At 59.6% G+C, this 15,884-nt stretch overlaps 2 protein-coding genes across 7 annotated transcripts; both read left to right on the top strand.

Moving 5' to 3' along the window:
* Positions 1-5,311: 5,311 nt before the first annotated feature.
* On the top strand, positions 5,312-10,953 carry DCTN3 (dynactin subunit 3). Its single transcript, XM_082337360.1, has 7 exons — positions 5,312-5,419; positions 5,590-5,674; positions 7,503-7,589; positions 8,221-8,304; positions 8,981-9,039; positions 9,773-9,832; positions 10,554-10,953. The coding sequence occupies exons 1-7, from the start codon at positions 5,321-5,323 to the stop codon at positions 10,641-10,643; spliced, it is 564 nt and encodes a 187-aa protein (XP_082193486.1). The 5' UTR covers positions 5,312-5,320; the 3' UTR covers positions 10,644-10,953.
* On the top strand, positions 10,805-14,326 carry RPP25L (ribonuclease P/MRP subunit p25 like). 6 transcript variants are annotated; one of them, XM_082337364.1, is made up of 2 exons: positions 10,805-10,885; positions 12,958-14,326. In XM_082337364.1, exon 2 carries the CDS (start codon positions 12,967-12,969, stop codon positions 13,525-13,527), a length of 561 nt encoding a protein of 186 aa, XP_082193490.1. In that variant the 5' UTR covers positions 10,805-10,885; positions 12,958-12,966; the 3' UTR covers positions 13,528-14,326. The 6 variants fall into 6 exon arrangements, with proteins under 6 accessions (XP_082193490.1, XP_082193488.1, XP_082193491.1 ...); XM_082337362.1 differs by lacking the exon at positions 10,805-10,885 and adding an exon at positions 11,675-11,739; XM_082337365.1 differs by lacking the exon at positions 10,805-10,885 and adding an exon at positions 11,682-11,739 and having other exon boundaries at positions 12,961-14,326.
* The last annotated feature ends 1,558 nt before the right edge of the window (positions 14,327-15,884 follow it).

The following is a 15,884-nucleotide window of genomic DNA, read 5'->3' as shown; positions in this document are numbered from 1 at the left end:
CAGGTGACCCCCCCATTCAGCTCCTGCCTGCCCTGCTGCCTGGGGCACCCCCGGGCCCTGCATGCTGCATCCCCTACACACTGCAGCCCCTATACACACCTTGATGCACACACTGTGGCCCCTATACCCACCTCAGTGCATGCACTGCAGCCCCTATACCCACCTCAGTGCACACACTGCATCCTTCACATTGCCACACTCAATGCACACGCTGCATCTCTTACATGCTGTCTCCCCTATACATATCTCTATGCACACTGTGTTCCTTTTACACATTCTCGATGCATACGCTGCATCCCCTACACACTGCATCCCCTATACACACCCCCAGTGCACACACTGCATCCCTTATACACACCCTTGGTGTCCACATTACATCACCTGTGCACACCCTCAGTGCAAACGCTGCAGCCCCTATACACTGCGGCCCCTATAAACTGTAACCCCTATACGCTGCACCCCCTATATACCGCGCACCCTACCCACTGCAGACCCCCCGACACAGCCCTCCCGCGCTGCTTGGCCTTGCTGCCCCCGCCCTGAGATGCCCCCAGGGTCCTGGGTACCCCCCTGGCCACCTCAGGGTGGTGGCACCTCAGCCCCCCAGGTCCTCAACTCAGGGGTCACCCTGGGGGGCAGATACTGGGGATACTGGTGGGACTGGTGGGGGTGAGATGTGATGGGTTGTTAGGTGGGGGTGGAGCTTATTGGGGTGGGGCTGGGATGGGGCTTAATATCGGGGTGGGGCTTGTGCACTAGGAGGAGTTTGCTGGTGGGAGCAGGGCAAGGAGGCCCAGCAGTGCCCCCCACTACCAAAGACAGCCCAGACATCGGGGTCTCCAGCCAGGGGGCAGGGAGATGGAGGGCACCGCACCGGGCACTCCAAACTACCTCGTTGGGGCCGGGTGGGCGCCTCCCCCACCCGCTCGCACCCCTGGGTGCCAAAGCAGGCGAGCGTGGAGCAACACTCACCTCTACCTCAGCGCCGGGGGCCGGGGCTCGGTACTGCCGGGCTCCCCCCGGCACTCCCACCGCGGCCGCGCCACTCTGTGTATCCATTAAAGAAAATGAACTGCTGAACCAAACCGGTGTTGAGGGTGATGTGTGTGACATGGTGCCACACACCAAGCTCTGGTGCCCAGGCTGGGGACAGTTTGGGGGTACAGGACATCCCCACAGCCCGTGACACCCTAGGGTAGCAGCTATAGTGCCCGAGGTTTCACAGCCTGCCTCACCTTTGCCTCCAGGACAGGGTTGCCTCAGTTTCTGGGGGCTCTGGGTTGCAAATAGATGCCCTACACACACCAGAGCCTTCATGCATGGGGCTGGATCAGACTGGGCACCAACTCCAGCCAGGCTGTGGGGCTGCTTGGCCCCGCAAGCTGCCCAGTGGCAGCTCACCCATGGCTGGGGACCACGTTAGGCTGCCTGTGCCAGGCAAGGGGCAGAGCTCTGGGGCTGCTAAGGCCTTGGCCGTGGGGCCGTGAGGTTGCACCAGACGAGATGCAAGCAGTGCTGGGCCAGCCTGGCACATGGGCAGCACGCACAGAGGGCACAGGTGACCCAGCCAGAGCTGGAAGGGAGGCACGGGCACACATATAGGTGTTCACGGGTGTGTATATGGGTGCACATGGGAAAGCACGAAGACGTGCGGGCAGCTAAGTCACCACACGTACGGACAGATGGCTTGTGCTGCCTCGCAGAAACTCAAGTGGCATGCTCTAACGCATGCACACTCACACACAGTCACGCTCGCACATACGTGTGCGAACGCAGATGCTCGCACACATGCATGCACTTGCACACACGTGTACGAAGAGGCACCGTGGGCTCCCATGGGGACAGGCCACCGGCAGCCATGAGGACAGCCCCCCCCGACGCCCCTGAAGCCAGGTCCCTGTCACCCGAGGGGACGGAGCCTCCTGTTGCAGCGGTCGCCCCGGGACGCCCCGCCCCCCGCGGCACCCCCAGGCCGCAGCCCCGGGACCGAGCCGGCGCCGCGGGCGCTGTCCAGGGTGCTGCAGCGGCGCCGCCCGCGCCGGGCCGGCCTCGGGCGGGGACACGGGGGGCGTGCTGGGGACACGGGGAGGCATGTTGGGGACACGGGGGGGCGTGCTGGGGACACGGGGGGCGTGTTGGGGACACGGGGAGGCATGTTGGGGACACGGGGGGGCGTGCTGGGGACACGGGGGGCGTGCTGGGGACACGGGGAGGCATGTTGGGGACACGGGGGGACGTGCTGGGGACACGGGGGGACGTGCTGGAGACACGGGGGGCGTGCTGGGGACATGGGGGGGCGTGTTGGGGACACGGGGGGCGTGCTGGGGTCACGGGGGGACAGGTTGGGGACACGGGGGGACGTGCTGGGGACACGGGGGGGCGTGTTGGGGACACGGGGGGCATGCTGGGGACATGGGGGGCGTGCTGGGGACATGGGGGGGCGTGTTGGGGACACGGGGGACATGTTGGGGACACGGGAGGGCGTGCTGGGGACACGGGGGGGGACGCGGGACCCATGCAGAGGACCCTAGGGCTGCCCTGGGCTGGGTCGGCTGGAGGGGCCCTGTAAGACATTGTGGTGCTGGAGCGTGTCCAGAAAAGGGCAACGAAGCTGGTGAAGGGCCTAGAGCACAAATCTTATGAGGAGCAGCTGAGGGAGCTGGGGTTGTTCAGCCTGGAGAAGAGGAGGCTGAGGGGGAGACCTTATCGCTCTCTACAACTGCCTGACAGGAGGTTGTAGCGAGGTGGGGTCGGTCTCTTCTCCCTAGTAACAAGCGATAGGACAAGAGATGGCCTCAGGTTGTGCCAAGTTGCTCCAGGGGAGGTTTAGGTTGGATATTAGGAAAAAATTCTTCACCAAAAGGGCAGTCAGGCACTGGAACAGGCTGCTCAGGGAAGTAGTTGAGTCCCCATCCCTGGAGGTATTTAAAAGAGGTGTAGATGTGGTGCTTGAGGACATGGTTTAGTGGTGGACTTGGCAGTATTAGGTTAATGGTTGGATTTGATGATCCTAAAGGTCTTTTCCAGCCTAAATTATTCTATGATTCTATGAGGGTGAGGGGTGGGTGAATGTGGGATTGGGATGGATGGGTGTGTGCGCACGTGTGTGTGTGAGAGCGTGTGTGTGTGCACCGGGCTGCAGTGGGGTTCCCTCTGTGTGTGTGTGTTTGTGAGTGCCTCTCTGTGCACCCCACGCTGTGAGATGTTTCCCGGGTGTTTGCTCTAGGGTAGGGGTGGCAGGGTTGTACGGATGTGACAGCTAAGCCCTGGCACAGAACTCCTGCAGCCATGGCACAGCCCGGCACAGCCCGCCAAGCAGAGCCAGCGTGGGATCGATGCAGCCTTAATTGGGGTCTCGTGTCCCCTGTCACTCCCGGGCAGCACTGGCCATATCTCATCGAGTGCCAGGGCCCCGGGGAGCCGGGACGGCACACGCGGGCCCGCGTCCCCACTCGTTACAGAGCTCAGGGGGTGATGTGTGTTGCCACGCTCCCTGGGGGGCTCAGGGACACGGCTGCTGTCACCTGAGTAACCAGCCCCGATCGATGCCCGCTTCCCGCATCCCGCAGGGACTGTAATTGAGCAGGAGGGAGGAGACGGAGGATGCAGGGATGATCCAGCCTAGCAAGAGGAGCACTGGATCTGGCCTCAGTGCCAGGCTGGGGGCAGGCGGCCGTGGCATCAGTGTGGCTCCAGGGATGGGGACGGGGTCGGAGCCCTCCTCTCAGCCTCAAGGAGCAGGAGGGGCAGATTCACCATGCACTGTGCTGGGCTGTGGGCAGACAGTGCTGTGGCTTCAGCCCTGCTCATGGGCTGGATGGAACCTTAAAGAGTGGATATGCTCCAACCCTAAAGCCCCTGCGAGGGCCCGAGTCCCAGGACTGCCTGAATTTCTCACCTTGGTGGGGCGGGATTACCTGTGACCCATGGGGATTTGTGTATTTGTGGGCATTGCCCATGATGCTGGGCACAAGCCACGGTAGACTCAGTACCCTCTAAACACAGAGCAGCACTCTGTGCACAGCCCCCAGCCCCTGCTGCAGCCCCCGGCCACTTCTAATAACGAAGCCATTTCTAATTGTCACCTTTATGGAACAAAGCACAGCTCTTCCCCTCTGAAGATGCCTCTTCCATGGCCTAGCTATCGATCCCTGGGAAAAAAGGCAGAGCACATGGGGCCTCAGGCTGCTCCTCCTGCCCGAGTGCTCTGCACAGCTCCTCCAGGGAGATTTGGGGGGCCACAGGGGCTGCCCGAGTGCTCTGCACAGCTCCTCCAGGGAGATTTGGGGGGCCACAGGGGATGGTGGGGCCCTGGGTCACCCCACAGCTCCCTCCTATAGCCTAGCAGCCCCATACAACTCCCTGCAGGAATGCATCTAGAAGGCTGAAGATTTTTCAGGGCACAGTGGGTTTTGCTCTCGGGAAGGAGCATTGGGAGGGTCCCCAAAGCCATGCAGCCCACATTGCCAGCCACCCTAATGAAGTACTCACTATTAGCAGAAGGTTTTGGCCTAAGAGCCTAGTCTGGGAGCCTGACCAGGGTGCAACGCCCGGCCCCGTGCTCACAGCCCGAGAGGGAGAGGGACTGCCCTCCAGCCTGGGGCAGTGCTGGCACTGCTGAGGCTACATGGGCACGATGGGGCAGCGGCAGGCTGAGCCCTGGGGTGCAGGGAACATCGCAGGGTGCTTTGCAGACTCCTGAACTTCTCCCAGTTTGGAAAGTCTCTGGATTTTTCCCTGTGGTGGATGCTGCTACCGTGAATTCGTCTTCTCTCCTTGAGGTATCCGTGTAATTGCGAGTGCCAGTTGCAGGCAGCGGTGGGGCCGGGGCTGGCTGCTGCATTCATTAGCGTCTCACTTTTTAGTGGTCGATAGGAGAAAGGTGAACCCGGGCAGGCTGAGGCCTGGGGGAAAGCCCGCGGCAGCCTCAAGGATTTCAAAGACCCTGCATCCACCACGTCCCATAGATCGCTATATCTATTTCTTTTAATACATCCCAGCGCCTCTTTCCTGGAGGACCACGCTGTAACGAAGCGGCCATCGACCGCCCGGGCGGCGGGAGGCCTGCGCGCCTCCCTCTGCAGTGCAAATCACCATCGACCGCCTGCAGCCGCCCCTCCTTGCCTCTGAGAGGGGCTCCGGACCTGCCGACCCCCCGGGAGCCGCCTCCCCCGTTCCGGCCCTTCCCGCCTCCATCACCCCCTTCCCGGCCCGCCGAGCTCCGTCTCCATGGCAACGGCGGCCCCTAGCAACGCGCCGCCGTGGCAACGGGGAAGGGCGGGGCGGAAGCGGGGCGCGGCTCTTTCCGGTCGGCGGCAAGATGGCGGCGGGGGCGCTGGAGCTGCAGCGGCTGCAATGGCGGTTGGAGGAGCTGGAGGGGCGCATCGGCGTCGGAGACGGGGCCTGCGGGCCGCGCAAGGTGCCGGGGGGTTCCGCAGCGACCGGGGGACGGCTCTGCACCCCCGGGGGCCCGGCCCGGCCCGGCCCGGCCTCGCCTCCCCCGCGGCCGGGCCCAGGCCCAGGCCCGGCGGGGTCTGAGGTACCTCGGCCCGGCGAGATCTGACAGGGCCGTTCCCTTCCTTTATGCAGGTGGCGGACGAGCTGGTGAAGGTGCAGGTGGCGCTGAACAATATCGCCAGCAAGAGGGAGAGGATCAAAATCCTGTTTAAGAAAAGTGAGCGGCCTCGGGGCGGAGGGGTGAGGGGAAGCTCGAAACCCCTGTGCGGCGTTTCGCTCCTCTGAACAAAAATCCCTTCCCCTCCCCCTGTGAGCCCCTTTGATTTTGGGCTCTTGTTTTGCATATTTGTCAGAGAAATAAGTAACTGGGTGGGGTGTCTTTCTGCTCGCGATTCTCCCGCTCAGCTGTTGGGGGTGGGAAACGGGCTGCTGCAACCTGTTGTTTGCTTGATGTCTGCATTCACCGAGCCGAGCGGCGCGGCTGGCACCCCCGAGGGACGGGGTGGCGTCCGGGGGGAGCGGGGCAGGCGGGAGAGGGGGGCCTGTGTGAGCCCCGGGAGGTTCAACAAGGCCGAGTGCAGGGTCCTGCACCCGGGCTGGGGCAACCCCCGGTGTCAACACAGGCTGGGGGATGAAGGGATGGAGAGCAGCCCGGCCGAGAAGGACTCGGGGATGCACTGATAGGCAAAAAGCTGGGCGTGAGCCGGCAACGTGCTCTCGCAGCCCAGAAAGCCAGGCGTGTCCTGGGCCGCACCAAAGGCAGCGCGGGCAGCAGGGCGAGGGAGGGGATCCTGCCCCCGGCTGCGCTCTGGGGAGACCCCCCGGAGCCCTGCCTCCAGCCCGGGGGTCCTCAGCGCGGGAGGGACGCGGGGCTGCGGGAGCAGGGCCAGAGGAGGCCACAAAAATGATCAGAGGGCTGGAACACCTCTGCTGCGAGGGGAGGCTGAGAGACCTGGGGTTGTTCAGCTTGGAGAAGAGAAGGCCGTGGGGAGACCTTATTGCGGCCTTTCAGTACTTAAAGGGGGCTTATAAGAACGATGGGGACAGACTTTTTAGCAGGGCCAATAGTGATAGGACAAGGGGTAATGGTTTTAAACTGAAAGAGGGTAGATTTAGACTAGATATAAGGAAGAAATTTTTTACAATGAGGGTAGTGAAACACTGGAATGGGTTACCCAGAGAGGTGGTAGATGCGCCATCCTTGGAGACATTCAAGGTCAGGTTGGACGGGGCTCTGAGCAACCTGATCCGGTTGTAGATGTCCCTGCCCACTGCAGGAGGGATGGACTAGATGGCCTTTAAAGGTCCCTTCCGTCCCAAAGCATTCAATGATCATTGCAGCAATTTGCTCTGCCTGTAATGCAGCCCTTGAGGGTTGTTGAGCTCCTGAAATGCATGAGCTCCTGAAACAACTTCATGCGCGCTTGGACCTTGCAGGCACGCTAAAGCAGCTCTCTGCTGTGTGTGTTGTGGGAGCAATAAGGATCACACGCAGCCACTGGTGGATGGATCTGGGGAGCCGCCTCCGAACTGGGGGATATCAGAAACGGACACCAGAGTGGTGCTTTGTCCTGCAAAGCTGCCTCTTGGCCAGGTTTTCCTGTCTCATATCGCAGAAGGAGTAGCCTGCATAGGCAGGGTCTTTGTGGTCCAAGGGTGCAGTGGCTGTTCAGTATAAAAATGTAAACCGTGTGTTTGTAGGTGATTTTAAGGACCAGGATGGAGGGCTATTGGCTGGTTTTGTTTCAAGGGCAGGAAGAAGCAGATTTCACTCACCTTTAATATTGTTATCCAAATAAAAAGCAAGTGTTGCGGCTGTCCGTACTGAAGCAGTTATTTGGCTTGAGCCATTTGTCAGTTGTTGGTCACAGTGCTCCTAAGTCACATCTTTTCAAGCACTATAGAAATTCATAACTCTGAAAAAAACCCACCCTAAGTGGGCAGCGTTTATAAAGTAACCTGATGTATAGCTTGGGGGAAAATTGCACTTGTAAAGGCAACAGTGTCTCTCCTAATTTTTGTTCCAAACCTATTTTTCGCTCTAGTTGAAGATGTAATAAAATACCTGGACCCTCAGTACATTGATAGGATGGCTGTTCCAGATGCCATAAAGCTGCAGTTCATCTTGGCAGGTATGGTATGAAAGGAGAGGAGACGGGGGTTTCTTAGCACTGCAAAAGTTGTCTTTTACCTAAGCTGGATTGGGATGGGTTTCTTTTCTTTAGTTGTAAAGATCTGGCAAGGCACCCTCTTTGGAGCTATCAGAGAGATGGTTTGTACAAGGATGTCTGTCAGCCTTAGTGCTCCCTTGTGCACATCCATGCTGCAGTTGTATCGGTTCTGATCTTTTTAGTATTGATCAGATTAACCTTGAATTAATAAAAGGTTGAAAAGGAAAACTGGAGCTAGAACAGTTGTCCTCACCCCTAGGCTGTGACAAAATACTCTGTGGGCTGTGACAAAAATGGGAGACCTTTGGATGGATTTTAAACGCTTTCTACTCTTGTCCTCTTTTGCCCCAAGGAATTTGGTTCAGCCTTGTTTTGGTATAGTCTGTGAATGAAACTTGGTGGAGATTTTCCTGCCTTAAGTTAGCATGAGCCAGAATCCAGGGGTGAGCAACACAAAAGTCTAAATAAAATCATAAACAAGCCCCTTTCTGTATAGCTATATCAGCTGGAAAAGTTACCTCACCAGTATTTGTGAAAAGCCAAAGCAGTGTCTTGTATTTACTGATGTTGCTTTTTGTGCCTCCCAAATCAGAGGAGCAGGTTTTACCTTCCCGAGCAGCCCTTCTGGAGCAGGTGAAGAACCTCCAGCCCATCTTGGACAGTGCCGGTATCCAAGGTATGCTTGTTCTTCTGCAAGTTTGAGCTGCAAATGCCACCCCACAAACTGTTGCGTATCCTGTTTTCTGGTTTGGTGTTTTTTTTTTTTTTTTTCTCTTGAGCCTCAGACTTGAGGACAGCTAAGCACACAACCTGGTGTCAGTAAAGTAGGTACGAATGGAGTATGTCTGCTCCTCCCTCATGCTGCTCTAACATCCCACGCAAGGTCAAGGAGGTGATAGAGTAGGTTGGGAAGCAGGTTAGAGACAGCAGCTTGGCAGAGAGGGCAGAGACCGGTGGCTGAGTGCTGTGTAAGGTCACCAGGCTGTGGAGCCACTCCTGCCTATGAGCTCTTTTATATCAGAACATCCCTGCTCTTGGCGTAGGTGGAGATGGCTTTTTAATTGCTTGCCCTAACGTTCATCCAAGTAGTTTTACTCTGATGTAGTTCTCGCTGCAGGCATCCCGTAACTCATGCCGTCCAGAAGCAGTGAGCGAATACACTCGCTATTTAATGTACAGGGTAGCTAGGGGTTTTGTGTGGTATAAAAGGTGTGTTTGTGGTGTGTGGCGTTTGCATTCGGTGAGCAGAGTTGTGCTGTGATGTGCTCGTGGAGAAGGAATGGTCTTTATTTTGGTGACTAATCCCACGTGACATAAAACAAACAAAATGGATTTCTCTTCTGTGCTTTCAGCGGTTCCCGACCATGCAGCCAAACTACAGCGACTCTCTCAAATCCACATACAGCAGCAGGTAGCGTGAATAGTCTTGACTAGCAGGGAGGAGGAACTATTTGTTAGTGGCTGTACTGACAGCCCCGTATTTGCAATTGCTCGAATTGCTTATTTTTGGCAGGTTTATATTTGCGTCTTGTCCAGGATATTCATGCTGCAGTTTTAAAGAAGTGTAAGCACGTGGGGAGGGGGTGGGGAGGTGGAAACTAGCCAGGATTTCTGACAGTTGAGTCTGAATTAGAAAAGCGCTTTGCCTGCCGTAAGGCTGTTTGGGTGACACGTAATAAGCGGCGGTGGGTTTAACCAGCTGGCATTCCCGCTCTCACTGGGGCACTGAAGTAAAGTGTTGCATTCTTCCAGTATCCCAGCCTCTGGAAGGCTGTTGATACTGTCACCTCATCTCTTCAGCCTTTCCTTCCCACTTTGAGTGCTCCTGGAGCTGGTGATGAGTAGCCTGGGCAGCACCTAATGCCCCCTTTCAGCATTTTGCTGTGAGTTTCTGTTCTGGAGCAAGCACGGCATGGATGCTGAGGAGAGGCAGGCAGTAGTGCAAGCCCAGGGGCTTCAGTGCTTCATGAGCTTGGGCATTTGTAATGATGAAGCACAGCTGCAATGAGTGGCCACAGCCAGGGTCTGAGCTCTAATCTCGGTACTGGCCTTGGATGAGTTTCCCCCTGTGCTGTCAGGGACTGGGAGGACCGATGTCCTTCAGCTGACTTATTGCTGACTCTCTGCGGCTCCCCTCTTCGCAGGAACAGCGTCAAAATCTCACTGACGGTGTCAAGATGCTCCTTGAAGACTACAACAAAATAGTATCCTTTGAGCCTTGGGCCTGACACAGCTGAACTGCCCGCCTGTCTCCTGGGCTGCCTCGCCCCACCAGATACTGTTGGAAGCAGGCAACCCCCAGCCCTGGGTTTAATGACCAGTGCCCTTTCTGTCATGGTGACGTCTGTGTCCCTGTCACACTCCTCTCAGGGGCAGAGCCGAGGGCCAGAACTACACATCTCCCTGAGATGGGATGGGCAGGGTGCCACCTGCGAGCCAGAGCCTCCGTGCCAGATCCACTCATGGCGCGGCTCGGCACGAAGGAGCAGCGCAGCCTGCGTGCTGGTGCAGAGCTCACGCTGGCCAGCAAGATGTTGGCATCTCTATCAGGTGGCTGCTGGTCCCTGCGACCTGCCTGAGCCAAACAGTGGCTAATCCTGGCCATGTAGGATCCCAGTGCTGAGGCAGATCCTAAAACCACAGCAGGTAGGGAAGCTCTGCTCTTTTCTGTAGAAAGCCCCTTGAAATGCAGCGCTGTGCAGTGTTCAGAAGCGCCTCCTGGACTCCTGTCGGTGTTTGGTGCTGTGCAGTGGCTCAGCGCCTGGATGGTTTGAGTCCACGCAGGCTTTCTACAGCCTGCTGCCCCAGGCCTCTTCCTCTCCCGAGGAATGGGGATGGTGACAGTGCTGTGGGGCTGTCGGGGTGCTCTGACCTTGCTTTCTTCCCTGCAGTCTCCGCATTTCTTTCCTTAACAGTCACGTCCAGACCCTGCTTCTCTCCAAGCAGTTTGTCCAGTGGAATGAAATACTGGCACAGCTGGAAGCGGCCAAGGAAGCGAAACCTGTGGTCGAGTGATGGCAGAGCCGGGAGCGTGGGGAACCTCGGGGACCCTGCTGGCCGTGGATCGCTCAGGAGAGGCCACGGCACAGCTTGGACTTGTCACCTCGGCATCTTCCCGCTCGGCGTGAGCATGCTGCGAGTAATGTCACAGGCTCTCGGGGGGCACCTGGGCTCTGCGGCTGCACTGTGTCAGCCCCGAATTGAAGCCACACTACTCCACTGTTTGCAAATCTTGCACTTCCCTGAAATACGTTGTGGTTTGTAACATATTTAAAAATCCCTTTCTGCTCTTACTGTGGACCGTAGTAAAGTCCTGAAACGCTAACTGGGTTGTCTCTTCCTCCTCTGGGCGCAGCCGTGGCACAGACTGTCCCTCCCCGAGTGGCTTCCCCCGGGCAGTGAGCTCCGGAGGCCTCCTGGCACCCTGCAGATTGCGGTGGCTTCAGCCTGGGGCCAAGGGCAGGCAAATCCCCTCGGGTCCCGCGGCCTTCCCCGGGCTGCCGCACACGCTCTTCCTGCTGCTTTTTCCCATTCACATGAGCTGTCTGCTCCCAGGGGAATCTGGCCTGGTGGGGCTTTTCCCCCAGGCCGTTCTCCCATCCCCGCGCTGAGACGAGGCCGCGGCTCTTGCCTTCATCCCTCCTCTGCTTGCCCAAGCGGCTCCTGCAAGCCAGGGCCGGTGGCCGGCCTGTTTCCCGTCACAGAGGGGCGTGGGCTGCACTTTGCCTGGTCTGGCTGCGGGCTGCAGCTTCTCCTGGCACAAAGGCGTTCCTGCGTTTGAGGTCACGCTTTTGGGAGGATCCCAAGCCCCCTGCTTGGCGGCACGCCGACCAGCCGGCCGTGTCTGACCTGGCGCCCCGCAGGATCCCAGCAGGGAAGCCCGGAGGAGCTTGGCCGTCCCCGTCAGCGACCTCACCCCGGGCGCGCAAGCCCGCAGAAAGCCCCACGGCTCCCTGCGGGTGCCTGGGGGAAGCTCGGCCGGCCGTGACGTCATAGCCGTGACGTCATAGCCGCGCGGGGGCCCCGCCCCGCTCCTTCCGCCCGCCCCGCGCCTGCGCGGCCGCGGCGCCGGCCGCCATCTTGTGCGGAGGGGCCCGAGCGGCGGCCGCAGGTGAGAGCGGCTCCCGCGCCCCCCCGCCGCAGCCAGGCCCGGCCTCCCGCAGGCAGGTAGGGCGCGGCCCGGCCCCCTCCTCCCCCGGCGGCCGGCGCTTGGCCTCCCCCCGCCCCCGGCCGCGCCTTCCCCGCCGCAGCGGCCTGGCCTCGCCCGGGGCCCTGTGGCACCGGCCCCGCCATCCCCACAGCGGTGCCTTGGCCGACCCCCCGCGCCCGCCCCGGCGGTGGCCTGGCCTTCCTCGCCCGCGCAGCAGAGCTCTGCCTTCCCTGCGGGCCCCTGGCGGCCCGCCTGCCCCTGTCCCCGGCCCTGCTCTCCCCGGTGGCGGCCTGCGGGCGCTGAGGGCTTCGCGGAGGGTGCGGAGAGGGAGCACTGCCCTGCCCCGTCCGCGCAGGGGACGGGCTGCCGGCTGAAGCGGGGCTCGGGAGCCTGCGGAGCACACAGCCTCAGCGCTGCGTGCTTGGGCGCCGTGGGCTTGCGGTGGTGGGGAGGGGGTCCCCTGCAGGCGTTAGGCGGGCCTCGGTCATAGAGGGGCCCCGCCTTGGCGGAGGGGGGAGCTATGAGACCGGACCTTTCTGTCCTTTGCTTTCCCTCGGAGAACCCCTTTTTTTGTTCGCCATGTGCCTTTCTTGCTGGCCACGTGTCTCCTGCCTGCAGCCCCTGGCTTGCCCTCTCCCCTGCGGCCTGCGCTGCTTTATCACATCTCCAGTCCCTGGCCTGTCACCGAGGCTGGCCAGTCCTGGGGCTCAGAGCCCCACAGCCCTGTTTCTGTAACGTGCCTGACCTGCTGCAGCTGAGCTGTGCCTGGCTTCACGTTCTGGTGCGGCTCACGGGGTGCAGCAGTGGCCGGTGTCCCCCCGGCTTCTGTTCCCAGTAAGCTCAGCTCACCCATGTGTTCTCAGTTTTTCCCTGAGAATCAGGCTGTATTTTTTACTTCATCCTGCTCAGGCCCACAACACCAACCCTGTCCCTTTCGCCGCCTGCCTGTTGGTTCATGTTCATGCTGTAGGTCCATGCTGAGGAAGACTGGGGTACGAGTGACTTCTCAGAGTGACTTCTCATTCTTGCTGCTCTTTTGGATACGCCTTTTCAGGATCCCCAACTCTTGATAGCTCAGAGTGCCTTTTAGAGGAAAGGTTGTAGCTGATTGAGGTGAGAGTTTCTTTGCGCAACAATTGCAGTGGGAGTTTGTATTAATGGATCCGTTTTCCTTTTCAGCAGTGCGGAATGGAGAACTATAAGAAGACCAAAATTGTGGAGAAACCTTGTCCTCTTCCTTTCACCAACCTGCCCCCTGATATTATTGAAATGAAAGTGAAGGACGGGAGCAAAATCAGAAATCTGATGGGCTATGCCATTGGCAAGATGGAGCTGGACTCGGTGAGGCAGATCCTTTTCACTGGCTCAGGCAAGGCCGTCAGCAAGACCATTACCTGTGTGGAAATCATGAAACGAAGGCTCAAAGAGCTGCACCAGATCACCAAAGTGCTCTTCAAACAGATCGAAGAGATCTGGGAACCCATCGTGCCTGAGGCAGGCCTCGATGCCTTGACAGTGAAGAGAAACATTCCTGCCATATGCGTCCTGCTCAGCAAAGATGCTCTCGATCCTCAGGAGCCGGGATACCAGGCTCCGGGCTCTTTTGACGCCTTCTGGATCGAGACGCTTAAAGCGGAGTCTCAGGGCCAGATGAAGAGGAAGCAGGGTGGAGGCCGGGGAGCCGGCAGCACGGGCAAGCACCCTCGGTCCGCTGGAGGAGGGCCTGGGGAGTCCTGCGCCAAGTCCTGAGATGACAACGCCACGTTTTGGGTGTAGTTTGGGGGAGTTATGGAAACCAGCCAGCTGCTGTAGCTGGAAAGCTGCTGCTGAACACGGGGGATTGCAGAGTTGTTAGGGGAGGGCAGGAGAAGTTAACTGTTTCAAAATGGATGTGATTGTAGCTGTCTCAAACTGTGTTTTGACAAGTTCCCTTGTCAAAGGCTGCCAGGCTGTACTCCTTAGCGTGCGGTTCAGGGAAGATGGGAGTCGTCGCTGCTTGAGCAAGGACCATTGGCATCTTGTCAGCGAGCCCCGGCGAGCAGCTGCTTGCGGAGCGGGGTTTCGGCTGCTCGGGGCGGTGCGGCAGGCGTGCAGCCCGGGTGCCCGCTCGTGTGGCCGCTGGAGGTGGCTCTCGCTGTGGTACGCAGGGGCGGCGGGAGCCGACGTGGATTCCCCCGGCTGCCGCCTGCCTCGCCGGAGCTCGCGTGAGCCACGAGCGGGGCACGGGGCTGGGTCGGCCGCTGCTTCTGTGCCTGAAAGTCCACCTGCGGAGCCCGTCGGGTGGTTTGAATGTGGGACTGCAGGGATGCAACTCCATCTGCGACTGTGTGCGCGTCGCAGCCTTTCTGTCCTCCTCTCCCCTCGGTGGAGCTGACGGTTACGCCTCTCTCCCAGAGCGGCAGGAGTCGACTCGTGTCGTAACCAGCCTGAAATCCTGTAGCTGCGCGAGTGCCCTGGGGTGGTGGTAACGGAAAGCTCCAAAGGACCCTGTTCTTTCCCCTTTCTGCTCCTTTATAATGCACGGAGATGGATTTAAAATAAAGTTTGCTCTTCCCGTAACGTGAGATTTGTCATGTCTTCCTCATCCCACTGGAGGTCACCCTGTAAGCGTTGCTGGTGGGGCTGCGGCTGCCGGCTGAGGCTTTCGTCTCCTGGAGGAAGAGGGGACCTGCTGCTCTGAGTTTTTTCCTCTTGCGACTGTAAATGCACCCTGATGCAAGGCGAGGAGGTTTCCTTCCTGCCTTCACCGTTTGCCTGTACTATCCAAGAAAGGTCAAGGTTCCTTTTTTTTTTTCTGGGAAGCTTTTTGGTATTCTTTGTTTTTCTTTTAAACCCGCTAGAACCGCAGTCTCAAATAGACTCGGCCCAAACTCTGCCAAGCGAGGCAAAGGACGGAGCATCGTTTCTCGCGCGATCGTTTCCCTTCTGGGGCGGCTGGGGTGAGTAACGCTGGGCGGGAAGAAAGTGCTGTTGCCTGTGGCAGACTGAACAGCCCCTGCCCACACGCTGCCTGTGGCGGCGAGCTCCAGCTGGACCTGACGCTCTGCTCTGTCAACAGGAAACGATACCAGCGTTTGGAGAAGGGATTTTACCTAAATCGGGGAGCAGGAGGGAGGCGGCGCGTTACCCGTGCGACCCGGCACCTTCGCAGACAAAGACTTCTCCCGCTTGCGCAGCGCTCGGGCGCTTGCCTTGCATCGCCGTCGGCTTTCTCACCGTCGCGAGCTGGGACAGCGCCGGGTTCCCAAGCCTCGTCCTCCTCCCCTTCCTTCTCCCCCTGCCCGGCCGCTGTCCCGGCGCTAACGAGGTGCTCGGGGAAGTGCCCAGGCCTCTGCCAGGCCAGCGCGGGAGACACCTGGGGACGGGGCAGAGTTAAGCTGATTCATCTTTGTCCTGTTCCCAGCTGCTGCTCCCTTGCATCTGAGGAGGAGACTGCTTGTCTTGACTAATTAGCAGATTAGCGATAAACGCCAAGGAAAGATGCTCGGGTCTCTGATCAGACGGCTCCTGACATTGCAACAAGCGATGTGTTTGTTTACTGTTAAAAAAACCCTTGTAGCGAAGAGCCGGACCCTCACGCAGCCTGTGTAATCCTCCCGGCGGTGCGTTTAATGCCTTCGCATCAAAGCTGCAAAGTGATTTTTGTTTTGCTTTGCCGTTTCAAAGTTACCCTCGGCTGGCTGCGGCGGCCCTTCCTTCTGGGTGCTGCGGCACCCGGCAGCACCGGAGCCTTCCTCCCCCGGGCCGGCGAGGGAGCAGCGGGTCGGGCCAGCCAGGAGAGGTCCCCAGCTCTCTGGTGGCTCTGCTCTTCACCCGTTCTTCATCCAGCCGTCTCCTTCCCCTGCCGTGACACCGTGCGGGGCTGCCCGGCCGGACAGGCCCCCCGCGCCCCGACAGGCCGCGGCGGATCCCCCCGCGTCACTGCCGTGTGTCTGTGCCACCAGGCAGGCACAGGCCGCGTGGCTTTCGGAGGTGCTGGGACCCGACACCTGGGGGTCCCCAGGAACCCCCCCAGCCCCGTCTGTGCCCCGCAGCCACCTCCCCTGGGTGCCAGGTCTGTGTCCTGCACCGGGAGCATCCCTGCTTTGGGGTGCAAAGGACGGCCC

This window comes from Platalea leucorodia (genome assembly GCF_965183815.1).
Source record: "Platalea leucorodia genome assembly, chromosome: Z".
Classification (NCBI taxonomy): Eukaryota; Metazoa; Chordata; class Aves; order Pelecaniformes; family Threskiornithidae; genus Platalea; species Platalea leucorodia.
This window is presented reverse-complemented; position numbering and strand designations above follow the sequence as displayed.